Raw genomic sequence first — 26,391 nt, 5'->3', positions numbered from 1 at the left:
AGTGATTTCTCAATTGCCTGATTTCTTTGGGTCCTGAAACAGCAGCTCTACAGGTTTCATTTGTCCTTCTCGAACTCTTTTGGCATGTTCCTCCCAGAAGCCAAAAACCTTTCCACCCCACAATTTGCTTCAAGTACTGACAATGAAAAATTATCTGAGCTAATCAATCTCTGGTTTGTTTTATTTTCCTGCACACTGCACCTTTGCATGGACCTCCCTTCCCCCCGTTACTCTCCGTGGCAGCCCACTCCAGTGGCACAGCGACTAGGTTCAGTTCAGGCCTCTGAGCATTTATTTTCACCCACTCACTCTGTGTCACCGTTCACCAACTTTATCTTCCAACATTTTAACCTTTACATTTTCCTGTGTGGAATGCACTTGTAGGTGTACAGGAGAGAGAAACAAATATATATTTTTATCTTTAAGGTGGGGTGAAATACTGGGCGGGACTCCACAGTGTGACACACCTCTGCTTGTCAAGGCTTTCATACCTCAGGGTGAGTAAGATACCTCTAGTCACACTACGGCTCGAGACAGGTTTTGGTTTCTGCTAACCTCAAGATCCAGGCACTGGAAGTATACTAAGTTACGGTAAGCTGATTTGACATCTATTTCCAGTCTCTGACACCTCAGGTCTTTGATTATTTGACTCTCAAATACATTTAGATGAGTATGGTAAGTCATTTTATTGTATGTTGTATAGGTTTCTTGGATACTCGTAGTAATTTATGAAGGTGTAACCAAACATTTACCAGTAATTCAGTATTTGTCATCAGATTTTGAAGGTTTGCTAATTCTGACTTAACCTGGCATGATTGTGTTAATCTTCTTACCTAACATCAACAAGACCACAGCAATTTCTGTCAAATCTATACAGTTAAGTTGCGCACATAGAATATATTTTGTAAAAACATATTGGATGGATGCAAAGTAAAGCTTTGTTTAGATGTAGAAATGTTTCCTTGATTTAAAACAGTACTTTTACTTATAGTTTGTGCACAAATCATCATGCTTACCGCACTGTCCCAGTGTTCATTTTGAAATGCCACACTATATGTTCGTGCAAGACCAGGCTGGCACTGAGTGCTCATAAATGTGAGGTTAAGTGATATTTTTTTTTGTGGGCAGAGTTCTTAAGTGACACCATGTGAGTTATACCAAGTGTTTGCTGTCTTTGATGCCGGTGACGCTTGTTCAGTGGTCACTGAGAAACAGAGAGGTTGGTATCATATTTTGAATTGTTACCAGACAGGTCGGGCGGCTCGCTCGCTCAGTCACTCACTCACCAGAATCCTGTGTTACTGAAGCAGAGCTGGGATAGACAGACGTAAGCTGGAAAAGGGGAGGGGCAGGGCACATTTGAATGAGGATATTTCTTTTGTGAGTAATTCTGTTTAGCTTTAGGAAGTAGGAGCTGCTGATAACTTGTTAAAGCAACACCATCGTTCCTCTCTCCATCTACAAATGTCACTCGTAACTCTGTCCAGAATGTGTTTCTGAGTGGTCCTGGTATTCTGCTTCCTTTTCTAGGTCTGTGATTTTTTAGGAAAGCTGCTTTATCTTACACATCTCCAGCTGACAGAGTGGAAAAAACATGACAAACATCACTCGACATATCGTCACAGTGAGTGCCTTCCCTTGAGTGATGTTTTTTATCGTGCATTTTTCCTCATGTGCTCATTCTTCCTCATTACTTTGCAGCACCTTCTGACGTTCTCGCTGCAGAATGGGGAAGTGCGGAACGTTGAGGAAGCTCAGAACCGTCTTTCCTTCCTGGCTCAAAATAAAAAGCTATGGAGTCAACAGATGTACCTGGATGTGGGAGCAGGGGGCATTTATCTCAGAGACGTACAGAGTCAGGTGAGGGCAGGCGCATCTCAGTGGATGATGAAGAGATTTAAATGTGCTCAGCTGTGAAATACCACACATATTTGCATCCACAATGACCATCGGTTCTATCTGCCCTTGCAGGACGAGCTGGAGAGCTACGCCTTCAGATCCATCTTCCGCTGTGAAGCTGTTAACACAGAAAAACACTTCCCATCCCTCCTTATGTTAGTCTGCCAAGGTGAAGATCAGAAGAAGCCAGACATTCACTTCTTTAACTGTGAAACGGTGAAGGTGAGTGCTGACGGCGCGAGGAGTTTCCCCAAGTGTTGTCCTGGATGAGTCATAGGGTCTATTTGCATCAGGTTTTACCAGTGATGCCACTTACATGTTGTCATTTTAAACAGGCAGAGCAAATCTGCGACGAAGTCACGTTGGCAGTTTCGAATTCCACCGCCAGCAAGAGTAAGCTGCCCCCTGATGACCACAGGTACAGTGACTGTCATAATCACGCACCCACGAAAGTGCATTTCTCGGCACGGTTTTAATGGGAGAGCACGCTTCTGTGTTCACAATCACATTGCATGGGCGGAGTTTAATTGGCAGCCACAAAAAAGGAAACTCAGACCCACATCCCATTTAAAGCAGTTTGATTTTCGCCGTCGTTGACATTATGTCACATTTTTCCACTGAGTCAAAGCAGCTTTGTGTTGCCATCCACCTGTGTGGAGGCAGAGAGAGGGAGGACAAACAGTATAAACAGCTGAGCGAGAGCAAGCAAAAGACTCGTTCTACCGGTTTCTACATAACTTAAGAAGGTGTGACAGAGATAGCAAGGCCATTGTGACGGCGAGTAGAGAAGGCAAAGGGAACAGAGGCGAAAGCTCCGGGCATAGTCTGGCTTTGAGAACATTTCTCTTTAAAGGACACGTGAAGGGCAGAGACATGTGGTAAGAGACACAGCAGGAGCCTTTTGTATTTACATCAGAATTTAATTAAAATTTCTAAAAAAGTGAAGTCATCACTGTTAGGTTACTTGTATTTTTTTTGGGATAAAAAAGTCAAAGCGGACTCACTGTTTTTATTGCTTGCTAATGTAAAGTGTTTGTGTTTAGCGTGGAAACGAGTATTTAAAATTAGGATGTTCACTCTTTCTTCATGGTTGGATAAGGGCTGGAGGATTAACTCTTTAGCCCTTGTAAGCCTACTGGGAGTAACCTTTAAAGCTCCTTTTTGAACTAAGCATATTTCAGACCTGCTTATTGGACAAAAATGACTGGGTTTGCATTAGAAGTTAGTGAGAGTGGTCCCTGTTTACGCAGCTACCCTTGGAAAAACCTGGAAACTGTTCTACTGGTCATAAAACCACATCTTTATTGATATATACTGAGGTGTCAAAACCCATCGTTAAGAGTGCTGGGGAGGTCATCAGATGTCTTCTTTATAAGGGAAAGGGTTAAATCTTAGAGGCGCCGCGTTGTGCACTGCGCTCATAGAGCTGTTTGGAGCTCTTACCAAGAGGATGCTGCTGTTACGGCATTGAATGTGAGCTTGTTAATATGACTTCTTGAGCCCTTGCTGAAGGGCATCTCATTTGCTGGCGCTGAGTGTACACCTGCACCATCATCAACAAAAACACTGTTATCACCTTTTAACCCGTAGTGCCGTGTTGTGGGAGAAGCACTGAATCTCTCCTCTCGCCCCGCAGGCTTTCTCAGAGTGGAGGAGATATGTTCGACCCCTATAACATACCAAGTCCTCCTGTGCTGCATGCTCCTAATCCCCCACCTGTCAACCCTCCACCTTACCCTGGACCCAGAGGTAAGAAAAAACATAGAAGACTTCTTTTTCCACATGCATGCCTGTTCAGTAGTGCTTCAGAATTATTCCGAAGGGTTGGGAAAGTGAGCAGGAGGAAAGGAGAGAAGCGTCAGGTATTCGAGGCAAACGTCTCTCCAGAGCACAGAGATGGCTTTGTCAGCTTGTGTTTGTGAGAGGGCGGCTTTGGGAAGTGCAGAGATGAATGAACATGGATAAACTGAGTCCCTTGCTCTATTTCACGACAGCAAATGGCGGACCTGATATCTCTTTCCTGCGAGCAGAGAGAGAAGTGGTAAGCCAGCTCATCTCTTTTGTGTCTTTTGTCGCCACTTTTGGCTGCTTTTCACGTAACGAAGGCAATTCTTCTTTCCTCAGGGGATCCTTAATCACTGTTTCGACGAAATCGAGGCCTTCATGGGCAAGCTGCAGCAGACTGCTGAAGCTGCGACGGTGCTGAACCAAAGAAAGAAGAAGAAGAAGAAAAGTAAAAAGCAAAGCGCTGAAGGTAAGAGGGAGATGCATAGATTTCTCCAGTTTCTCTAGTTCGAAGCAACATATCCATCAACTGCTGTTATATTTTGTTCCCAAACAACAGACGAGCTACTCACCACAAAGGCTCGCCCTCCACCAGATGGGGAATTCATTGATATCTTCCAGAAATTCAAATATTGCTTCAGCCTCTTGGTATGTATACCATCAAGTCCAGCTTCATTATTTGCTTACTCGTGGCAGCTGCATATTCATCGCCTCTGTTTATTTCTCAGGCTCGCCTGAAATCAACCATCACCAATCCTTCTTCAGAGGACCTCATTCATCATGTGTTCAAGCCTCTGGATATGGTGAGTCAGGGTTATAAACTCTACCTCAGCAACTGTTGTTGCTATTGCTGTAAATATGAGGTGTTGTCTTTCACTGCAGGGGAGCATGACCAACCTCTTCGAATAAATCCGTGTGACACGTAATGCCATGCGGGGGCAAAGTCAACTGGGGGTAAATGCCTAGATTCGAAAGACACACTCTCTGCTTGAAGGCAGCGTTTTTGTTCCTGATGTTAGTGGACATCAGTGCAGAACTGTAAGCATGTGTCATGTCAAAATAATGGAAAGTCTTCAGAGTAGTTAAGTGATGTTGTCAGAAGCTACAGCTTCTATTCAGTGTTTACACAGGGCAGTTCCCTGCACAGCGGCCTGATTGAAAATCACCAAAAAATGCAGCATTTGTTTGATCTACGCAGTTTCCTTGGCTGTATTTGTATGCGGGCAGGGGTTGCTGGTGCATACCTCTCAAACATTTGGTTTAGATTTGAGCTTGTCTCGACACTAGAAAGGCCACTTTGTTGTCCCTCGACGCCTGTTTTAAATTAGGACGTTGGTAAGTTCCATCTGGGAAAAAAAGGTGGGCCATTCGTAGCTGCTTTTTTAGAAATCAAGTGCCTTTAGATTATCATTTATTTACTTTGATTTCATGGAAATGTCCAATGCCCTTCATTAAAGTATCAACATCACTCATGATGATACACTGTGAGTTAGCAGAAATTAAAGAAATATTTCAAAGTATGTGCTTTAATTTTTCCACTCCAGTATGAATCAAATAGGGTGAAAAGGGTGTGTTTGATTCGTGTAAACTGACACACCTGAATGGGAACACGCAGCCTTGTCTCTCAAAGACGTGCGTGTGCTTCTTCTTGTGTGCTTTGGCTTTTGTGTGCAGATGTATCCATTAGGTTTTTTGCATTTGTTGTTACATCTGTGGTTTGATGTTCGGCTATCGGGCAGAAGGATGGACGGTATTGTTGTTGCGGTTTGCTAGAACCATCAGCGATTGTTAAGACTTTGAATGCCAGATCCATTACAGCAGACGTGGGAACATCAGTTCAGTTTAATTTATATAATGCCAAACAATCCCAACAACAACTGCCTTAATGCGTTTCATATTGAAGGAAAAGAAATTATAATAATATAGATATAACCCCAACAATAACTTGGCCCCTTTGAAAAAGCACTTTGGCAACAGTAAGAAGGAAAAACTGCCTTTTAACAGGAAGAACCAGGCTCAGGGAGGTGCAGCCATCTGCTGCGAACACTTGTGGGTGAGGGGAGGAAGAAAGGATAAAAGACACACTGATTTTGTCTCATCTGTATGTTGCACAGATGGTAAAAACAACAGGAGGACCAGCTTTTGGAGCCGCCATATCCAGTCCTGCCCTGACCAGCTCTGCTGTGTCCCTTCTACAAGATACCCTGACTGAGGAGGAGAGGCAGCTCTGGACGTCGCTGGGACCCAACTGGACACACCCTCGGTCAGTATCAATGCTTGTCTGTCTCTTACTAGTTGTGAAACTGGTGTTTTATTTTCCAGAAATCTAAAAAGGCAGCACATTAAAAACTTCCAGTCTTGGTGTTGTATCAAGCTCAACTCTGGCCAGAGGCTGTGGAAAGGGAGCATTTTGCCTCTGTTGATAGTTATGTGTCACCTTTTTACATTTTGGGGTTCAAGAGGAAAATCCAATGTCATAACTTCCATCAATGAAAACTGCTTGAATAACAATCATAGTTTTGGTTGTTGAGCTCATTGAAGGCCAAGGCAGTGACTTGTTCTGCTCTCTCAGGTCTCAGCTGCGTGGGCCTGTAGCTCCATACACCCCAGTGTTCTTTGATGGCTGGAAGCCAGAAGCCTTGAAGCCTGACGGGCAGGTTTGGGAGGATCCGGTCGAGTCACAGCACAAACTCGAAGCCCTTCGAGAAAAACAAGAGGTGTGGAATACTTCTATAACGTGATTTAGAAGTCATTAATCGTAGATCAGTGGAAACAAGAACTACGGATGAGTGTGTAAAAGGACAACACAGGGGTTTAAGATACTAACGCATGAATAAACCTTACGTACAGTAAACAGTGGAGATACACTTTCCGCTTTTTGACAAGTCAGCTCACATTTCTGTCCATCCCTGCTAAAAACTGTATAAGGTTCACAGTTAGTTCTTTGTTTTTTTAATAACACCTTAGTTTCTCAAACTTTAATGCAGTCAGCCTTACCCAGATATACACCGACATTATATTTCTCTACATATTTTATGCATTTTGTGCTAACTTGTGTTGTCTTCACTTGTCTATTTTTTTTTGCTCCCACAACAGCAACAACCACCTCAGCCACCAAACGATGACACGTAAGTCATCTACAAGACATAAATCAATGAACTGCTGTTTTTGTTGTTTGTTGTTGTTTGTTTTGACCTTGACTAAATAAAAACAAACTTTGTCTCGTTTGGTCAGAAATTCACTCCCACCGGGGCCTGACAGACTCTACTGCTGCAGTTATGACTTCATTGCCAGGAACAGCAGTGAGCTTTCAGTGCAGCAGGGGGAGACACTGGAGGTAACACACAGTGAAGCAAGTCATTTTATGGCGCACTCAAGGAACCATCATAAAAGTCCTGTTATTCGTTGTTTGACAAAAGCTATTTGCAGTTGTTGATACACTTTACAGCCCTCTCACTGACCGCAACCCTCTCTGTCTGACAGGTGATCGAGTCATCCAAGCGCTGGTGGAAGTGTCGCAATCGGTTTAACCAGGTCGGCTTCGTCCCCTTCAACATCCTGGAGCCCATGGCTCACATAGAGAGCCCTGTCCACAACAACCCCCCCAGTGTAAGACGGCAAAAAAGGCACCCACACACATGCATGCACAGGTGAAACACACAAGCTCTCATCTGATCATTCCATCAGAGCAAACTCATTTTTTTCTTCACTCCACGTTCCTTCAGGTTCCAGCTGCGCCTCCACTTTCCAAGAATGTCACTCTTGCCCCACCCACCCCTCCTGCTCTTCCCAAAACCACCCCCACCCACTCCCCACAGCGCCCACGCAGCTTACCATCATACAACCAGCATGTGCAAGCTGTTGAGGACAATGACAAAGGTAACGGACTACAACTTTATGTGTCCTAGACTGTGGCTCTGTAGTGTAGCGGTTTGCACGTTTGCCTAACAGGTGAATATAAGATTTATTTAAAAAGTTCTATAACCAAAAAAAAGATACAAAAAAGCACAGTGATAGGCTTCTCATAAGTCACCTAATTATGGGTGCATTATTTTGGATTTAAACCACGTTCTCATGTTTTAAGATGCACTTTTGAGCTATGTCTTTCCTCCACTGAGTCCTGCATTTATATTATTATTTGAGCATGAAAGTGACCGTTACCTCTTTAAACTCCAAACTTTTCAGTCACGCTGGTAAATGATGAGCTGCTCCAGAGACTGACGAATGGAAAGTCCAATATGAACAAACCCCTCGTCATCCCTCGCTCTGCAGACACCTCCCTCCCCCTTGACTACAACTCTCCTCCAGAGGAGGTGGCTGAGTGGCTCAGAGGGAAGGGCTTCAGCAAACCGTAAGTGACCGCAGACCAGATAAACCACGTTTTGTGTATAAGCAGGGAATGCTGGCTCTACACGTGCGTTTTGCCATTACATGGATGAACGCAGCGGCTCCACCAGAGTATCCTCTGAAGTCCATTATGTTTTGTGTCCCTCAGGACAGTGTCATGTTTGGGTGTGCTGACAGGCGCCCAGCTGTTCTCTCTCAACAAGGAAGAGCTGAAAGCTGTGATTCCAGAGGAGGGTGCCAGAGTGTACAGTCAGCTCGCTGTGCAAAAATCACTGCTAGAGGTAAGCGAAAAGAGAACAGCTATTTCTTTTAAAGGGAAGCCATATCAAAGGCTTTCAATATTAACATTTTTATTGGTTTTAGGAAAACTAAACATGATCATTTTTGGCAGGATGCAAAAACACAATTATGAGTGTAGTCAGTGATTTAAAATTACTTACTTTTAACATATTTTCATTCATCTTTTACCTTTCATGCTGGACTGAGGACATATGATACATTCGGATCAGCAGACAGTCTAATCCAAACAGAACAAAATTCTTATTTTCAAGTCCCACGTGCCATCCAGATTACCCTGGAAGAGTCTTATAATTCAGGAAAAGATTAAGAGACATTAAAAATGCATTTGTATGTGTGACAAATTTTACATTGGTATTTGGATTATTTTGGTAAGAAAGGCCAGCATCATTTTTTAGGCTTTTATCGACGTTTATCTCTAGTTTTTGTGACGTCCAAACTTCGTCCCATATTTTGTGTGAAAGAAACATGCTGGAAACGTGCTGACAGGCCATTTAAAAACATCTTGAAATGTATTCTACGTATATGGATTTCACAAAAACCTTCAGCGTTGAGCAGAAGGCTCACAGTAATTTGAGATGGAATCACCTGAACTCAGTAGCTTGAGGTTCAAATTACTGTAAACAGCTGATGCTTTTCATCTCATTGCTACACAGTCTAAATTGATTTCTACTTTTTACAGGATGCCAGAAGGGCCACAGAGCTGGAGGCAGTCATGGAGAAACAGAAAATGAAGGTTGATCTGAAGCTGGAGAGCAGTACATTGTGAGGAACAGCGTCCACATTGTGAAGAGCGTTACGTGAAGGACTGTGTTTTCCCGTCCCCAGAGACCGAACATGTGGCAGTGACTTGACTATCTAACATTAAATCACGGCATGAGGGTCACTACGGTATTATTACCTGATGTTAAAACCGAGCTTTCTGTCAGCAATATGAGACGTAGGAATTTAATATAACCAGGTGCCGTGCAAACTAAAGGGGACTGATTTTGCTTTTCCTTATTTTATGCCATATATGTACAGTTAGTGTTTTTTCTGGATGCTCATATTAAACATGGACACAGTTTCAAACAGCGATCGGAGCACGTACAAGTAAACCAGGAGTCAAAAGGTCAGATTTCAAAGGCCTCCACCAATTTTTATGGAATGTTTTTTCTACTCTTGGCTTTGTACAGTGGTGCAAATATGACACACCTCAGGTACACAGCTCCTCAGGTACACAGCTCGGGCTGTTTAAACCCTTTGGTTGGAAGGGCCAGCCAATCAGAAGAAGGCTGGCTTAAAGAGAGGGGAAACGGAACTAGTGGTTTGTTCCAGGATGAATTGAGGTGTTGGACTTAGGCCCAGTATAAAAAAATAAGAATTAATCTGAGCTGTGAATCTTGCAGTGGTTCTCCAGTAGAACGCAATAAATCTAAAAATGGAAATGAGTGTAAGAGAGCCCCCTTAAATATTTTAACACTGCAGTGCCCCGTTTGTAATGCATGTTCATTTTAGTGTAACAGCTGTCTTCTTCTCTGCCTAATTAACTTAAATGAAATGTATTTATCTTTGTAATACACATTTGTAAAAATTCAGCCATTATTATCACATCTTAACAATGACAGGACCTTGTCAACACAATTCAACACACAATTAAATTCCAAATGGTGCTTTTTTCTTTTTTTTTTTTTATTGAGACTTTAAAGAAAGGTTTCCAGCAGAACAAACAGATATGACTTCACACATTAGGTAAAGCAGTGCATCCATTAAAATCTGTTTGCATTTAATCATAATGGAAAAGAAATCTGTTCAAGTTGGGCCAAAAAATGTTTAAATTTTTCACTTAAAGGTAAGTAGATCTGAACTTGATCATTTCTGAACCTACTGCTTCACATGCTGACACAAATTCTAAAGATATTGTTTATTTGCAGTATGTTAAAAAGAAATCAAGATAGAAAGAAATGATAAAGAGACTTGCCACCAATATAGATCAGAAGATTTCACTTATACTCAAGAAAGTCACCTGTAACCTGATCACTTATAATAAAAAAAGACAAAAAAGGGAGGCAAGTCGGATACTAATGCTAACATCTTTAAAACCTTTGAATGTAAAACTTTAAGTGGGTTTTAGAGAACTAAGTACTGAAGACCATTATGTGGACAGACATTCGAGAACTGCACTGAGACAGCGAAACGAAATCTTCAAGGAGGGAGATGAGGAGGGGGGAAAAAAAAACAACCAAGAAACTACTTGACAAGACTAGGCTTTTTCAGACAATTAGTCAGCCTAGAATATATTTACAGACAGATTTTTTTTTTTTTTTTTTATCAAAAGACCATCAGATAATAATAAAAAGAACATGGACCAGTTACATTTTTATGCTCCAGTCCAGCAGATCAGTTTGCCTTTTCTAGTGGACACATTTCAGGGCAGTAACAAGACGAGGGATGGACTGGATACAGACAAGTCACCGAGTTACAGATGTGGGTATTAAGAGTACACTCCACTACTGACCAATAACCTGCCAAATCCCCAAAAATCTGATGTATCTGATGCTATTTAAAAAAACAAAACAAAAAAAAAACAACTAAACAAAAAAACTCAATTCTATACTTGATAGTATGTGTGCACTCTGGCTGCACTAAAGCAAAGAAAGGAGGCAGGCGGGAAAACAGAGGGGTGGGGTGTCGGGGCAAAGTGTTTAACATTAGGATATTATAAATGGACAGACGGGAGGAGGCTGTGGTGTTGTGGTCATGGATGGAGTTTGGTCTTCAGAGGTCCCCCACGTCTCTGTCGTCTGCCCTGCGCGCGTCCGACCTGCCGTTCATACCATCCCTTCTGTCTCGCTCCCGTGACCGGTCTCTGGATGAGCGGTCACGGTCCCTGGACGAGCGCTCTCGATCTCTGGACGACCTGAGCGACAAAACGATATGAGATATTCAGGTTAGTAACACAAATACAACAGAGCAGTTGAAAAAAAAAGAGAAGGATTGTATGTGTAAAATGCCAAAACACAAGCTTGAAGCTGGATAAAGGGCTCAAAAAAAGCCCATGTAATTGTTGTTTCCTTTTATTTTCACTGACTGTTCTTAGGCGACGCAATCAGTATCCCACAGATCTCCAGGTGTTTGCTCAATTCTCTTTCACGGGAGTATAGATTAATAAGGGTTTTCGTCTGTGTTTACTTGTGTCTGGAGCTCTGCTCGTGGCTGTGACGGTGTCCTCGGCTGCGTGAGCGGGATCGGCTGCGATGCCGTCTCCTCCTCTCCCTGGAGCGTGAGCGGGAACGGCGCCTGTCTCGTGACGAAGAGCGTGAGCGTCTCCTTCTGCGGTCACGAGAACGGGACCTGGCAAAGACAGCAGACAGCATATTTCATTAGCTCACTTGAACAGAACAAATCGGACTCATAAAAGACTGGAACGAATGAACTGACAGACAGAAGAGGGAGCTTCCTTACCTTCTGTGCTCTCTGCTCCTTGATCTTGTCCTATAAAATAAAACCCCAGAGTTAAACAGTAAAACACGCACTGCTGTAAATGTCATCGGGATTTTAACATCGGCACTCACCTCCTCCTCATCCTTTCCTCCTTCTCCCTTTCTTCTCGTCTCTTTAAGCGCTCCTGATTCCTCTTCTCTTGCTTCTCGACCACAGTTTTCTGATAAAAATAAATAAATAAAATAAAGTCAAAACAAACATATCTAAAGCCTTTACAACATCCTCCCTTTCTAGCGAGTATTCAGCACCATGTCACTCGTGTTTTTATGAGTTGGCTGTAAACAAGTTATACACACCTTTAGCTGGTCCAGTTTTTCTCTGATCTGAATGAAGCCGAGGTGAAGCTTCCCGCCAAAATGGTCAGCCAAACGACGGTCGTTGTCATGGAGACCAAGGTAAGCAGAGCACACCTCACACACCCGAAGCTTCTGCTGCTGAAAGCTTGAGGCTGGCATGGAGTTTCTGTATTCTTCCTGAAATGGTTCAAGAGGGAATAAAAGAGACAGCGAGGTGTCAGAAGTTCAGAGAATTAAGAGACGGAAAGCACCACAGGCTCGAAGTTCTAAGAGCTCACTCCTTACCTCTGCATCCTTCTTCTTCGTGCGGACCTTCTCCACCTCTTGCAGGACTTTCTGAGCCTCATCCACATTGCCCTCAGCTCCGAGCTGTTCAGCCTTGGCCAGGAGCTTTCCTATTTCCTCATTTAGCTCATGCACCTTCTCTGCCTACAAAACAGCCACACCAACACAAGAGACAACAGGTTATGTTGAGCGAAAAAACACACTGACAGGGTCCACTGGATGTTGCATAAGGAAAGCCAGACTTTATGAAGCATAAAAATGTTGCATCATTCACCTTTGCTGCCACCTCTGCACTGATCTCTTCTTGGGTCTCAGCCAGGCGCTTCTTGGCCAGTTCTGTCCTCCGATCACAGTCCACAATAAAAGACTCTAGGTGATCCACTGCCTGTAGGAACAACACCTTTTATTAACACACTCAGCAGTCACTACTTGGCAAGTACAAATGTTTTGATTTGCACTTGCATCATTTCAAAAACGCTTTTGGCATGAATGGTGCTGACTTGCAAGACAGATAGACACTTTATTCATTCACAAGGGAAATTATTGTGTTACAGCAGCACGATAAAGAATACAAGTAGTACTCTTTAACTATGTTTATTGTAAAGTAAAAGTGCCACAAGCGCACACCTAGGGCCTCAAACCGTGAGAAAAAGCAATTTTTTTAAATATGCACAACATTGATAAAAAACAAAGAAAACATAAAAATGAGTTAAAGAAAAGTGAAAAGTCTAAGATTGTGCAACTTGCATTAATAAATAATATGCACACAATAAATCAGGGAAACAGCTGCAAGAAGGTATTTAAAAAAAAAAAAAAAATGACTTCCTGAAGCATTCTTTTTGAAAGCGGGGTTAAATCATTTTAAGGGAGAAGGAGTTCTGCTGCCTCGTTAGTGTGGAGTGGAGCGTGTGAAATGGGCCATGATGGAGAGCAGTTTGTTCAGTCACGTCCTGTCCCTCACTCACTCCAGATTATTATTAATTAATAATATTATTAATATATTATTAGTAAAAGGAACCTCACTTACATCAAGCTCAAAGAAAAGATCTCTCTCCTTGGAGGCAATTTCATAATCAGCCCGAAGTGCCAGGTCATGGATCTTAGTGCACTCCCCCAGGTCCATGCGCTATCACCAAAAAAAACAGACAGACATGAGTTATGCTGCATAAACTCAAACATAAACAAATGATAATGTAAAAAAAATGACTGCAAAAGTTAAAGACACTTATAGCACTTTTTTTTTTTTCCTTTCTGAAATTTCTTTCCAACCTCTTAGAAATGAACTGAGTTTTTAAAGCTTTCAGGATGGGTCAGAACTGAAGTTTGTCTCACTTACAGTTCCAGAGAGGATGTCATGTGGGCAGCAGTTGAGAAGGTGACTTTTGCAGACTCGTTCGTCAGTGAACTTGACCCTCTGCCGCGTCTCATCCCCTGAAACAGCCCAAAAGAAGAACCAGTGAGACAGCCCTCACATACTCGATAACAGTGGCGAGGTATCCAGTGCTTCAATACATATTAATGTAATTGTACTACATACCACAGTTCCATTTAAATACTTTGTACCTATCCAAATGAGTAAAAGCTATTTGTATATTGCTGCTTGTCAGGGTTTTCATTGTACTTTATTAATGTAACATTACAGGTATCCATTAGTAGAGTAAATGTGCCTCTACTGGACTATACTAATGTATTAATGCAGTAATAAAGGTTGCTTTGTATGTGTGTGTTACTTTGTGCTTATTCTTAGTGCTTACCTTACCCAAGCCTCAAATGGGTTATTATCAGAGCCTCAACTCAGTTAACTTTTTATAAGGCTCAACGCCCACTCTATAATGAGGGTCAAAGGATTGGGCTGGGAGCAGTGTAACATAACATTATAATAATACAATTTAGGTTTCAGTTAAGTCGTGTCAAGTACAGCTGCTACCTTAATGCTGTATCATTTTCATTAGAAAATGGAAGATGGCCACTACGACTATAAATAGATTTAAAATTTTAAAATCAAATGTTCCAGCCAAGCCTTTATTTATAACTGTGAACATTCAAAGGAAATTCAAAACAAGGATGCAAAAGAAATCCAAGGAAAAAAATTTAGGTTATACACACTGCGACTTGCACCACATACTGTACCCTTCTGCATCTTCAAGACCTCAGCTGCAGAATTTTAAACCCGCTGTAGAAAAGTATAAATGGGAACAGTTTTCTCGCGCACACCTGTAGTAAGAAGTTGGGAGTCATACACAAGTCAGATTGTAAATGCTGTGTGCAAAGTTTTTTTTTTTGTGTGTGTGTGTGGACTGACTGCTAAAATTGCCTTCTGAAAACACACGTGTAATGGAAAACTGCTCGTTTGGACTCAGCGCGACCAGACGTCTTAGCTCAAGCTGTGTGATACTACTTCAAATAGTAATACTAGTGCCACTGAAGATTTACCCATTTGTGTGATTTTTTTTTTTTAAGAAAAAAAAAAAGAAAAAGGCTACAATAACTTCCGGAAGGCAAACAAATTGTTTGGATATTCACCATAACAGCTTTAAAAATTATGTGTGACTCACGGCTCGATGAACATGAGGCTTTTCTGCAACTCCTTTGCAGATTGATGTAGGCTGGCAAAGATACACTGAACCTTAATGAATAAAATAAAGGGGCCACAATTGTTCAGTCTGTATGCAACAAAAGTATGGGAAGAATTTGATATCATATCTCATCACACATACACCCACAAGCTCACCACACAAATTCACTCTTACTCTAAAGCTCAACTTGTTAAAAAAAATGAGAAAAAAAAAAGGCTCAGAGCTTCAAATTTTACACAACCAGCTGTCAGAATAAAATATTTATAAAACGGCAGGGCTGCAAGAAACTGCAGTCAGACCTGACAGCTGATATATTTACACACACATACATACATTTAAATTATGCTTCTTCAAGCGTGTGTTATACATGTTTTTCTAACATTGCACAGCACCGATGTTACAGGTTATGCTGCATCTATTTATTCTATTCTAATCTGCTGCTGTAATAATGTATTACACTTCCAATTAATCCCAACTATGGGACTAAAATCGGGTTATATTATTTGCCAATTAATGTTTGTATCCAAACGGCTGGAAGCTACTAAAAAAGAAAACACTTCATTTAGGACGTCTGTCCACTCATAACTGCGATAATCAAAATTAACGAGCACAGTATTGCACTCCGTTTCTTTTTAAATAAAATCTAATCTCGAGTTAATCTCGAAAGTGTTTTATTATCGAGTATATGTGCTAAATTATTTTGTTCCTTTAGAAAAGTGTTTCATTTTGTTTTTAGAACTCCTGCAAGACCGACTGCAAAGTAAGGTCCGTTTATCGTTTAACCCTTGTTTGGTGTGAGATTACGCTTTATTTAATCAATACAGCCATGACGACTAATGCAAAGATACTTGATCTCAAATCCAAGCAGTACTGACATACATGGAAAACACCTTTAAGAGCACAGTAATGAAGAAACGTGATACTGGTTTTAGTGACAAAATGTAATGAAGAAAAATCTATCAGAAAATATGGGTGGAAAAACATTTTTATCCGAAAATATGTTATCCAAGATATACATGGGGCAAGCTTCCATTGTTACGTTATTGTAAGCAAGGAAGGAAGGAAGAATATTTTTTTCTCTTTCTAAACACTGAAAACCTTGAACACCGCACAAGGGTTAAAATTATGCCAATTAAACTATATAAATGGATACAGAAGATATCTGGTTTACCATTAACTAAACATTAATTAACGCCAGAAATATATTCTTGTACACTGTCCAATGCATCCTAGCTTGGCGCCTCACAGTCCACAACAAGTAGCTACGTTTAGCCAACGCACATTACAAGCTAGGAATTTAGTAAAACCTAGAAGTAATAAAAGGGAAACTACAACCTATTAAACTGCAATGAGCCACGTTGGATGCAAACATTAAATCCTCTCATTAATCCTTAACAGGCTGCCTGAATATAACGTTACTTTGTCCCACAGCCCTCTGCAGTACATCCATTCATGCAGCTCTGTCCATCACACGCCAACACAAGCCAGCCTCAGCAGTGGCTCCATCTTGGCTAGCTAGCTCGGCTAGCATGCTACAGCAACTCACCGTCCCTCGCTGTTCCCATCAGCTGGTCGAGCAAAGCTCTCATTTGAGCTTGGGCAGACATTACTGCGGTTCTTCCGTCGACGGGGTTAGATAAAAGTCAATCAACTTGAAAACGGTTCCTCTGTTTTATCGGCTTATTTGAGAATTTATTTATCCAAGCATCTCCTTTTGCTGCTTCTCCCTCTATTTCTTCAACTCGCCCGTTTCCGTCCAATATCCGGGAAATGACGAAACTATTCTGTAGCCTCGCTAAACCAGGAAGTCCCCAGATTCCGTCTAAATGTGCCAATCGAAACGGCCAAGAACGAGTACAACAACCAATCACAACACGTTTACTGATAGACCCTGAGCTATGACTTTCAGGCAACGGCTATTCGCCATAGGCATTCATCATGTTGAAGCACCTCTTGCTACAAGCAATACCCAAATTTAGGTAAACTAATCTTAATGTTAAGGTTCATGTTGTTTCGGAGGTTTCAATATTATTTGAATGTGTACATTTTCAATGTGTAGCGCTACCTGTCAGACAAATTCGGGGTACGCGAACCTTTTAGTACGGTGGGCTTGCCTGTGATTTGTTTACGCAATTGAGGTTGACAGGCAGTTTTGTTAGCCTGTGTCAGGCCTGCTATCTAAAGTTAGCCGCACCAAAGAACGCAGGAGTCGGTGGTGCAGAGTTAAAGTAAGAAAAACCTTATCTGTATCTGCTTAAACTATTGAATTAACCTCAAATCGAGGGCCGCTTTCTGTGGTAATATTACACATAGTCCCTTTTTTCGGGGCTGGCCTTCGTTCAACAAGTTAGCAAACTAATCCACCCAGGTGTTGAGGGTAAACTTTTTTTAATACCTAATCTCGTTAATATAGATAGCTATCCGGAACTGACTAAGGCGAAGAAAAGACTTTCACGGCACGGTCTCGGGGCGTAAAATAATTTTGTGCGAGTCTGTTTGTAATATACATAAGGAAGTTTGTAGCACACGCCCTTATCTTTCTTTTTTTCTTTTTCTTTTTTTTTTACGTGTGAGTAATAAGCCTGTTGCTGCAGAACAAATAATATGGTGTGCAATCCTGAGCGATGTTTATTATGGGTCTGCTCTTTTTGTGCTGAGAAGCGTCTGGATCTGTGCTGGCACATCTGAATAAGCAGAGATTCACAAAGGTTGATGCAGCAGAAATAGCTGGACTGCTAGACACTGCTGCCTCCAGTATTATTTCCCACAGAGTGTATCTGTGAATGCCAGCGAGTTTTGTATGGTTACTTTGACACATGCAGGTTTATAATCCGCTCCACACTGGAACTGTATATGACAATTTGTATTTGCAGTGGTATGTATTTACGTAAGTGTTTACCATAATCTCTTTTCTCCTTTTAGGCAGGTCAGTGGGCCAGTAATGCGTTAAGGCAGTGATGGAGACCACAGACCAAGCCACTGAGGGCGACCCTCTGAAGACAGGAGAAGATGGTGCAGAGGCAGGAACAGTACCATCAGCAACAGAGCTGAAGAAAAAGAGCTGCAAGGAGTTGGGTTTTTCCAAACTGTCTCATTGGCGAACTGCAGTCTTTTTCTTGTCCTTGTTCCTTTGCCTCACCATCGTGTTTGCCTTCTCCTTCATCATCCCCTGTCCCGTGAGGCCACAATATCTCGTTACCTGGAACAGTTCATTCCCTGGAGCAGGTGAGTGCAATTATATGCCTTTCACTGCTTGACAGTGTTATAGTTGCGAGATAATTAGGCACTACTTTCTCTTTTCTTCACCACAGCAACCTACAACTTCTTAACTTTTGAACATGCAAATGAAGACAAGGTGATGGATGTCCTGTTTGTTCTCAAAACCACAGAAGTGACACAGAACAGATCATGTGCTGATGAAGGTAGAGACTGATCCTCTGTTTATGAGAATACAATACACCCATTGTGTGTTATGTTTGTTTAGAAAAACTGTGGGTTTTCCAGGTCTATCCTCACCATGCGTGTTTCTGTTGGCACTGGATGGCACACATGGAGAGAACCTGTGGGACTGTCCGCTGGAACCCGACTTCCACTGGGCCCAGTGTGGCCTCGAAAGAGAAACGGGCAGAACCTGGGACTGTCTGCTGTCCCATTCTGACAAACTCACAGCCATCGACAAACGTACAGGTTAGTGAAAAAACAAACTCAATGCAAGTAGTGGCAAATCAAATCCTTTATTTAATTAAGAGGAAGAGAAATGGGGATTTTACTGGCTAAGAAAAAAATTGTACCCATTTCCAATTTGTTAGCGGCAACAAATTACTGACATACCATTTAATGTAGTGTTCCTGAAGTCTAGTTAAAGAAAGGAAGTAAAGCAATTTTAACTTCTAAAGATCCGTTTTAGGTAAAGACAGATGTCTTTTGTAACCTGCGTTGTTACTGTGCGGTGTGGTTGTCTCAGGTACGAAAATCTGGCAACAGTCTCAGCCTACTGGGCTGCGCAGCTCTGCGCCCGTTCTCAGTGTCCCAGATCTGGATGGGGACAAAGTTGGTGATGTGGCTCTGGTGGCATCTGATAACACACAGGTAAAGGTGAAGTTAAGAGTTATATTATTCTGTTTCTTGGTTTTTGGTATATTTTATTATGTTTTTCTCTTGCTGTAACAAGACTCAAATATGGAAATGTTCCCCATTGAAAGTGTTGATATTAATGATAATATTAAAGCAAAAATGGAATCGTCCCAGTCTCAGTGTCTCCTGTCATATCTGCAGACTCAGCTGGTATTGCTCTCAGGGAAGACGGGTGACCAAATCGGTACTACGGTGGTTCTCGATTCCACAGAGACAGCCAGTCATCTTCTGCACCGCACTGAGAAAGGTTCTTACTACGTACTACTGCAAAAAGGTTTGTGTATGAAATCATCCGTGACAGTTACTCTGCAGGCAAACCGGTTGAGCAGGTTCTCAGTGATAAGTGTTGCATTTTATCCAAGTACAGTTGCAAAACTCAAACTGTTACAGATTTTTTTTTTAATGCTTAGTCATAACAAAAGCTGAATAATAACAGCTGCACCATTATACCTTTTATAGGATCACCTTTAGTCTAGGCTTAAAAGATTATGTGAATCTTTGTCCTGTAACAGTTTATTTAAAAGTTGAATAAAGTCATATGTTCTGATTAGTAATAACTTATGGACCCAAAGAAAATTACCCGCAGGCATTAGATGTCTACAAAGGAGGTGGGTCAAAGAGATTTGGTTAGGGTTCAGGTGTGCATCAAACGCTTCAGTAACAACATTTTTGGAAAAGAAACGTTATCATAGAGATGTTTGTTAAATATTGATATTACCTGATATTAACCTTGCTGCACTTTTTAACAACAGTTCTTACAGTGAGGCTCATTTACTGCAACATTTCATCTTTACTCGCTTTTCAAAAGATTCGTCAGCTTTTAGTTTTCTTCCTGTTGTTGATTCTAGGACAGGAAAGGGAATTATTGAGTGAGTGAGTGTATTTACTCGTAGACACTGGGCTGTATGGCTGGGCACTGTGGAAGATCGCTGCCAAGGCTAAAGCAGGGATGGATATGGGTCTGAAGAAGGACCAACACCTGGAGAGAAATGCCAGTGGCACAGACGGCCTTGTACCCATCTACGAGTAAGAAGGAACTTTGATTATCACTTCTACAAAACCGCCTGTTGTCATGGGGATTTTTACCCTGAGACTTGCTATTTGTTTCTGCTTTATAGGTCTGAAGTGAGTCGAATGCTGAAAACCGATGAAACGGATGATTCATCCAACCTGCTGGTTGTGGCTGGGAAGGAGGTGGCATTGCTTGATGGCAAACATTTGGAGCTACTGTGGAGATTCAACACCAGCTCAGTCCTCAGGTAAACCCACTGTGTATGCTTTAGATTTCATGTGCATAGAATAAGAGGAAAGTGCTTAGTTACACAGCACAGCAGCTTAATTAATGCCTCAGTACAGAGTGCTTACAAGGTCGATACCACTGAGATTGCTGGACAAATTCCATAATGCCATGGATACAGAAAGGGAAGAAAAACAACAAGAGCGCTTACCTACATCTTTCCTACCATAATGAATACATGGCATGCATTAGTGCAATAGCATAATCAGTGTTTACAGATACACTAACATTTGTGATTCTAAATTGAATACTTCACCTAAAAAAAGTTAGGCTATTAAGTAATTACAAAAACAAAAAACATCTTTATTTTATTTATTTATTTTTCCCCCTGGTGAGCTGCAGTCATAGCGGTGCAGCACTTGCCTCACAGCAAGAAGGTCCTGGGTTCAAATCCAACATCTGGCCGAGGCCTATCTGTGTGAAGTTTGCATGTTCTCCCCATGTTTGTGTGGGTACTCTGCCTTCCTCCTACAGTTTGTGGACTTAGGCTCATTGGTGATTATAAACGTGTGAGTGTGGATGCATGGATGGTAAAGCTATATCATTTATAGACCTGGAAAAATAGTCCCTAAATGTATTGTAGACATGTCCATATCCACTAAATAATTTATACATCACATTAAAATAATATATTTGCTCAGAAGTCAGATTGTGTTAAAACACAACAAAAACCAACAATCTCAAACATTCAGTATTAAATTCTGGTCATTTTTGTGGGAGAGCAAAATAAATATCAAAGTAAACCATTTGTTGTTATTAACTAGGACTCGCTGGGTGGAAAAACAGCCTTTTCTCTTTATTTTTTTCAGTGAACCCTCTTTTGGTCATTTTGACAAAGATGGTTTAATAGATGTTGTCATTGAGGAGGATATTGGCAACAACACAAAGAGGGTAAGTTAAATTGAAAACGTGACAAACAGCTTTATTTCGATGCCTGACTGCTGGCATGAGGTGATCAGTGTGAATCATAGAAAAACTAGACCACTTTGGTTTTAAATGTAGATAATAATCCTGGATGGGAAGACTGGCGGTGTGCTGTGGGAAGTCCAGCTCTTGGCCAGTCCTAATTCCCCGAGACCCGCTTCCATCGACACCACCAACTACTTCTCAGTCTTCATGTTTTGGGGCTTGATGCCCTCAGAGTCAAACTCATCTGTAAGTACACTACCTTTATGAATATGTTTCTCACAAACAAAACTGCTCCCTGACAGCTGCAATGTTTTCCTTTCAGGAACCAGTAACAAGTGAACGACGCTCTTACATGCTGCATCCTCTCTATTCGAATGCTCTCCTCGAGTCCACTAATGTCGTAGACCACATTATAGCATTTAAAGGTACCTCTTGTTCTTGTTTTCACTTTGTTCTAGCAAAGGTATTACTGGTACGATGCATTTCCAGGGTGTATCTGATATCCCCGTGTTGGTGTTATACCTGGATTATCTTAATTAATGTTGGTCCAGGTTTAACATTGCAAGTGACCAATCACATGTTGATGACATAGTTTTGCGCCTTGGAATAAAAAATCCAAGCAACGTGATTGGTCACTTGCGATGTTGAACCTGGACCAACAATAATTATTTTTAAGAAACAACACAAGGAAATCAGATCGAGCAGTGTTTTTTTTTTTTTTTTAAATTTATTTTTGGGTAACTTGTATATTTTCATTGTAGCCACGCTGATGGAGCGTGGGCGCCATGCTGCCTACATCCTGCTGATAGGCCCTAAGGAGGAGGGAGCCGAAGGCACCGTGGTTCTCAGCAAGCGCAAGCTGAAGCAGGACGTTCCCGACAGCAAAGTACTCCATTTTGGCGACGGGACTACAAAATCCAACGAGGACATTAAAGAGGCCTTCAACCGACTCCGCTTTAGCGATTGGTGAAAAGGCCGGCTGTAACCTGTGCAGTATATCCTCGGTTTTATGCTGACTTAACTTGATTTTCAAAGCCAAAGTTGTTGTACACTAATTGTGACTTTCCAACTGCTGACCAGCAAAGAAACTCCTTTATCTTTAGAAGACTTTAGGTTGATTTGCTTTGACAGGGATGTTCTCCGGTGGACAAACTGGACACTGTCTGTATTCACTCTTCTTCACTGCATATCCTTCATATTGTCAAAACTCTAAACCTGTATAGAATCAGAAAAAAGCTGCTGTTCACTGACAATCACTCTACTCAGACTGCTGTTCTCCTGCTGATAAACCCATCAGATCTGCCTTTATGTATTGTTTCTAGCAATTTCATGCGTTGGTGCAATGATCGTTAAAAACAGTAGAAGCTGGACTGTTCAGATCTATGCAACTGTATGTCACGCTGTGCTTTAAAGGTAGCAGATACATGCCACTACAGAGGCTTTTCCTGAGTGTGTCAAATTAAAAATAGCCTAAATAAAATAGATACACAGTTGTAAGGCTGGTTTCTGGTATAAACTAAATGTTATGTGTTAAATTTGTAAGGGATCCTGTCTGTGAAAGTATCAATAAGGCACTCTGGCAGTCAACGGTACTGATGTTGACATCGATGACCCCTTACTGTTACTTACTTAATCCAACATGCTGTAAGATGTAATGCTATATAACGCACACTCACAATTTAGTCAATGCTGTATCAAATAAGAGTTATTGCTGTGGTTGAACAGCTCCTTATGAAGCTGTTTTCCCTTGATAACTTGTATTAAGGTTGAAGACGAGGTTCTTATTTTTGCTGAACATGGACATATTGAACCTGTGAAAGAGGCCTTTATTGGAGATGACTTTACTTTCTGACTTGTAATGAAATGTTTGGATTTGAGCTATATTAAAATATTTTTAAAGAAATTGCTTTTGTTTAATCTAAATGAATAAAAACAGGCTGTTTGTCGCCATCTTGTGCACGCACACACAGAGTGCAGTAAAGCGCGGACAGACCGTCGGCATGAATGTATGCAAGGCAGTCACGTATCTCCGGGGCAGTACCGTGCAGTTTACTCCCTAAATACGTCCACCGCGTCATTTATTTACCGTGACGCAAGACTGCCGTGGGGCTCCTCCTGAATACATGTGAGGGGATTGAGAGCCTCTCCTTGTAGGGAAATGCTTGGAATTTTTATGGAAAGCCGCACTTGAGGCAAAATAGGAGAAGGCGCCGAGACTTGGCTGGAAGGGAGTGGACCCGCGTGGACAGCGACCGGAGACGGATAGGCGCGCGGATAGTGCAAGTGCACTACCTGTAAAGGAGTTACGCGCAGAAATGCAGCTCATGCACTGAAAGTGTAGTTAGTGCTCCTGAGGCACTACACGGTTAACATGTCACTCTGCTTATTATTATCATCAGGCTAATAGACCTGCCACATAAAAAACGGACTGCTCATCTGTTCCGTGTCTTAGCTCACAGCTGGTAGGTCCTATAAAGTGCGACTGCAGCACCTCCATACGATTGCAGGCATTTCTTGACAGAGTTCCTGGTTTGGCCAGCTTTACTTCACTTGAAATCCGAAATATAGGAAGCCCACATGAAGGGAAAATTACTTTTTATGGCCATCCAACTCAAACCCATCCACCTGATATGCTTTAAAACCTCAAAAACGTCATATTAATGATTAACAGAAACAAAGAGGAGCCGAAAACTTCCGGCTTCATAGGAGTAAAACCTCGAACAACAAATTAAAGCTAAAATAAACACCTCCCGCTGCGCCCCTGGGCTTTCACCCCTCAGGGCTTTTATTCTCCAAAACACGACATAAAGCAAACATTTGCGTGTAGACAAAGTGTGACTGTGAGAGTCTTGTCATTTCAATGTGACCTGTATCCGCCATTCCCTTATGATAAAACTGCACGGCTCCAATATCTTCAGACCGGAGCGCACGCGTGGAGCGCGCACTGTCTCTCAGAGTAACGACACTCACCGTCCGGTGTAAAGTCACTTGAGCCGAGCCAGCATCTGCGACTAAGGTACCGTTTACCTGCATGCTCTAACCCTCTAAAGTACCGTTTTCTTCTTGCGCAGACCGTCCGCTAGCTATTATTTCTATTTATTCTATTCATTTCTGTGTGTAGTCATCAAAATAACCGCTCGGGAAGTGGCGTGTCAAAAATGGCACCACTAATTCTGGGTATCGATAGGAAGTGTTTTAATCGGTTTTCAGTAGCATTCTTAAAGAAACTAATTATACTGGTAGAGAGAAATAGCGAATGTGTTACCAGGTTGTGCGAAAAAGAAAGAGAAACTGGGCTACGTGCGAAGGAAACGCTTTTTGGCCTGGTAACTAAGGCTATTGATTACTGCCAATACCGGCTAATAAGGCGCATTTTACCATTTAGGGCCTTCCCACTTTGTCCTACATATTTAATCACTGCTTATGTTTGACTGTAGTTTGATATTATAGATTGGACGGTGATGAAAGTGCCGCATTTCTAGCAGCAGCCTTCAGGTGCTGCAGACAGCAATCCGCTGCACTTGCCCAAATATGAAATCTTAAGGCGTCACAGATCGTCACCACCGGCCACTGTTCAATCTCCGCACATAGAAGGCAACCTGCAGATGTTATCCTCACAAGAGGCTGCCACACACAGGCTAATGAGTGGCTGTTTCTTTCCCCTTTTGCACCCATTCATTAGATTCTCCTTCCAGAGGTGAAAATGGCCGAAGACATTAAAGCCAAACTTGAGAAATACCGCACGGCTCCCTTTGACTCCAGATTCCCCAACCAGAACCAGACCAGGAACTGCTGGTCCAACTACGTGGGTAAGACTACACCTCAAGGTCAAAGAGGTGCCTGTTGTTTTCTCCAAATGTGTGAAAGCGACTAGAGGAACTGCCAATTAAAGCAAGACTATGCTGTGCTTTAAAAAGGCAATAACAACCTAGTGAAATTTTGGATTATTACAACATTATTCAGTCATAGTAATCATGATAAAGGCTATCATAGCTCACCTACTGACCCTGACCTCTGGCCTGAAGATAGCCCAGTCAGATTTCTTCACAGGGTCTACTGGAAGGTTATTTTTGATATTCACCATTGTTGTTTCTCTATTTATAGACTACTACCGCTGCCAGAAAGCTTTGGATGCCAAGGGATTAGACACCCAGCCCTGCGAGTGGTACAAAAGGGTCTATAAATCGCTGTGCCCCATCTCCTGGGTAAATATAAGAAATGTTACCATCTCATTTCTTTTTTTTTTTTTTTCTCATTTCTAACAGAAAAGCCACTTTGCTGAAAGCGTATTGGCAGCATGTACATGGTAATTTAATTGGTGGGAAGAGTTTGTTTAGCAGGGGTCAAACAACTTTATGATTCCTCACATTCCTGCTCAGCCCAAACAGTCAAAAATAAGGAAAACATGGAAAACACAGTTTGGAGATTTGCCCCTAATCACACAGCTGACTGAAAATACATCAACATGTTGAGTTACTTTATCAGCCAAAGCGATTCCACTCTCTAAGCTTTGCTTAACATCACAAGTTGTACAAAAATGTAGTTTGAGGATTAACACTCTTACATAGTTATTAAATCAACTAAAAATAAATATTTGTCTCAAAAGTTTTCTTTTTTTTCCTCTAAAATTTTTGTCCCTTTAGATCCAGAAATGGGATGAGCAGAGAGAAGATGGGACCTTTGCTGGAAAAATCTGAGGCTTAAGCATTTCGAATGCCGATAGTCTGCAGAGATGTAATCTTTTCAGTAGAATGTTTGTACGAGTGGTATAAAACCTGCGGTGTGCCTTTCCACTAACGCTCTGTCCTGAGATCACACCGAAACTGAATGGTCATTCCTTAAAGATATCATGAAATGTACAGCAGATTCTGCATTAATAAAAAAATATCTCAGGATATATTTATGGAACTGGCTTGTCCTGTCTTATTTTGTCTCTTTACAGCATGCTGCTGATCCCCCATGAGGTTATTCATAGACTCTTTTTTGGGGTTTAGTTCAGATGTGTGTGAGAAAGAGTCAGGGCAAGGAAGTCTGAACATAAGAGATCAACAGCAAAACCCAAGTGGCCGCTTATAGAGTTTGA

General features: G+C 41.7%; 4 protein-coding genes across 10 annotated transcripts; 3 read left to right on the top strand and 1 right to left on the bottom strand.

Annotated features, from left to right (window-relative positions):
- Nucleotides 1–483: 483 nt before the first annotated feature.
- eps8l1b (eps8 like 1b) lies at nucleotides 484–10,633 on the top strand. 3 transcript variants are annotated; one of them, XM_040023347.1, is made up of 19 exons: nucleotides 484–591; nucleotides 1,531–1,624; nucleotides 1,702–1,860; nucleotides 1,972–2,121; nucleotides 2,235–2,317; nucleotides 3,536–3,648; nucleotides 3,894–3,940; nucleotides 4,024–4,153; nucleotides 4,244–4,332; nucleotides 4,413–4,487; nucleotides 5,799–5,947; nucleotides 6,257–6,401; nucleotides 6,781–6,812; nucleotides 6,919–7,021; nucleotides 7,168–7,293; nucleotides 7,410–7,563; nucleotides 7,870–8,035; nucleotides 8,180–8,312; nucleotides 9,011–10,633. In XM_040023347.1, exons 2-19 carry the CDS (start codon nucleotides 1,595–1,597, stop codon nucleotides 9,095–9,097), a joined length of 1,971 nt encoding a protein of 656 aa, XP_039879281.1. In that variant the 5' UTR covers nucleotides 484–591; nucleotides 1,531–1,594; the 3' UTR covers nucleotides 9,098–10,633. The 3 variants fall into 3 exon arrangements, with proteins under 3 accessions (XP_039879281.1, XP_039879283.1, XP_039879282.1); XM_040023349.1 differs by having other exon boundaries at nucleotides 505–591; nucleotides 1,547–1,624; XM_040023348.1 differs by lacking the exon at nucleotides 484–591 and adding an exon at nucleotides 657–675.
- luc7l (LUC7-like (S. cerevisiae)) lies at nucleotides 10,633–16,721 on the bottom strand. 2 transcript variants are annotated; one of them, XM_040023355.1, is made up of 11 exons: nucleotides 16,515–16,548; nucleotides 14,948–15,018; nucleotides 13,729–13,823; nucleotides 13,420–13,518; nucleotides 12,667–12,777; nucleotides 12,393–12,536; nucleotides 12,108–12,284; nucleotides 11,883–11,971; nucleotides 11,773–11,802; nucleotides 11,500–11,661; nucleotides 10,633–11,227 (listed from the first exon to the last, which is right to left on the bottom strand). In XM_040023355.1, exons 4-11 carry the CDS (start codon nucleotides 13,513–13,515, stop codon nucleotides 11,086–11,088), a joined length of 951 nt encoding a protein of 316 aa, XP_039879289.1. In that variant the 5' UTR covers nucleotides 13,516–13,518; nucleotides 13,729–13,823; nucleotides 14,948–15,018; nucleotides 16,515–16,548; the 3' UTR covers nucleotides 10,633–11,085. The 2 variants fall into 2 exon arrangements, with proteins under 2 accessions (XP_039879289.1, XP_039879288.1); XM_040023354.1 differs by lacking the exon at nucleotides 14,948–15,018 and having other exon boundaries at nucleotides 16,515–16,721.
- A 114-nt stretch (nucleotides 16,722–16,835) lies between these two features.
- fam234a (family with sequence similarity 234 member A) lies at nucleotides 16,836–23,211 on the top strand. Of its 4 annotated transcripts, none has more exons than XM_040023351.1 (12): nucleotides 16,836–16,947; nucleotides 17,891–18,193; nucleotides 18,280–18,390; nucleotides 18,473–18,655; nucleotides 18,933–19,063; nucleotides 19,244–19,376; nucleotides 19,996–20,128; nucleotides 20,221–20,361; nucleotides 21,209–21,290; nucleotides 21,402–21,554; nucleotides 21,631–21,733; nucleotides 22,070–23,211. In XM_040023351.1, the coding sequence occupies exons 2-12, from the start codon at nucleotides 17,926–17,928 to the stop codon at nucleotides 22,276–22,278; spliced, it is 1,647 nt and encodes a 548-aa protein (XP_039879285.1). In that variant the 5' UTR covers nucleotides 16,836–16,947; nucleotides 17,891–17,925; the 3' UTR covers nucleotides 22,279–23,211. The 4 variants fall into 4 exon arrangements, with proteins under 4 accessions (XP_039879285.1, XP_039879287.1, XP_039879284.1 ...); XM_040023353.1 differs by lacking the exon at nucleotides 16,836–16,947 and adding an exon at nucleotides 17,065–17,196 and having other exon boundaries at nucleotides 18,933–19,057; XM_040023350.1 differs by lacking the exon at nucleotides 16,836–16,947 and adding an exon at nucleotides 17,065–17,196.
- Nucleotides 23,212–24,191: 980 nt separating this feature from the next.
- LOC120728448 (cytochrome c oxidase subunit 6B1) lies at nucleotides 24,192–26,216 on the top strand. The gene is made up of 4 exons (XM_040023364.1): nucleotides 24,192–24,324; nucleotides 24,991–25,117; nucleotides 25,413–25,513; nucleotides 25,952–26,216. The coding sequence occupies exons 2-4, from the start codon at nucleotides 25,012–25,014 to the stop codon at nucleotides 26,003–26,005; spliced, it is 261 nt and encodes an 86-aa protein (XP_039879298.1). The 5' UTR covers nucleotides 24,192–24,324; nucleotides 24,991–25,011; the 3' UTR covers nucleotides 26,006–26,216.
- Nucleotides 26,217–26,391: the final 175 nt, after the last annotated feature.

This window comes from Simochromis diagramma, unplaced genomic scaffold (assembly GCF_900408965.1).
Source record: "Simochromis diagramma unplaced genomic scaffold, fSimDia1.1 OVJJ01000208.1, whole genome shotgun sequence".
Classification (NCBI taxonomy): Eukaryota; Metazoa; Chordata; class Actinopteri; order Cichliformes; family Cichlidae; genus Simochromis; species Simochromis diagramma.
The sequence above is the reverse complement of the archived record's forward strand: the minus strand, read 5'-3'. Positions and strand labels throughout refer to the sequence as shown.

Bases quoted from the DNA above. Each gene is read 5' to 3' on its own strand.
- eps8l1b (XM_040023347.1), top strand. From the start codon at position 1,595: ATGACAAACATCACTCGACATATCGTCACA. The intron at 4,154-4,243 runs GTAAGAGGGAGA...CCCAAACAACAG, and splicing joins TAAAAAGCAAAGCGCTGAAG to ACGAGCTACTCACCACAAAG. The intron at 7,564-7,869 runs GTAACGGACTAC...CAAACTTTTCAG, and splicing joins TGTTGAGGACAATGACAAAG to TCACGCTGGTAAATGATGAG.
- luc7l (XM_040023354.1), bottom strand. From the start codon at position 16,575: ATGTCTGCCCAAGCTCAAATGAGAGCTTTGCTCGACCAGCTGATGGGA. The intron at 11,662-11,772 runs GTAAGGAAGCTC...TGTCTTTGCCAG, and splicing joins AGGAGCAGAGAGCACAGAAG to GTCCCGTTCTCGTGACCGCA. The intron at 11,228-11,499 runs GTAAACACAGAC...TTTGTCGCTCAG, and splicing joins GAGCAGAGCTCCAGACACAA to GTCGTCCAGAGATCGAGAGC.
- fam234a (XM_040023351.1), top strand. From the start codon at position 17,926: ATGGAGACCACAGACCAAGCCACTGAGGGCGACCCTCTGAAGACAGGA. The intron at 18,194-18,279 runs GTGAGTGCAATT...TCTTCACCACAG, and splicing joins CAGTTCATTCCCTGGAGCAG to CAACCTACAACTTCTTAACT. The intron at 18,391-18,472 runs GTAGAGACTGAT...TGGGTTTTCCAG, and splicing joins CAGATCATGTGCTGATGAAG to GTCTATCCTCACCATGCGTG.
- LOC120728448 (XM_040023364.1), top strand. From the start codon at position 25,012: ATGGCCGAAGACATTAAAGCCAAACTTGAGAAATACCGCACGGCTCCC. The intron at 25,118-25,412 runs GTAAGACTACAC...CTCTATTTATAG, and splicing joins CTGCTGGTCCAACTACGTGG to ACTACTACCGCTGCCAGAAA. The intron at 25,514-25,951 runs GTAAATATAAGA...TTGTCCCTTTAG, and splicing joins CGCTGTGCCCCATCTCCTGG to ATCCAGAAATGGGATGAGCA.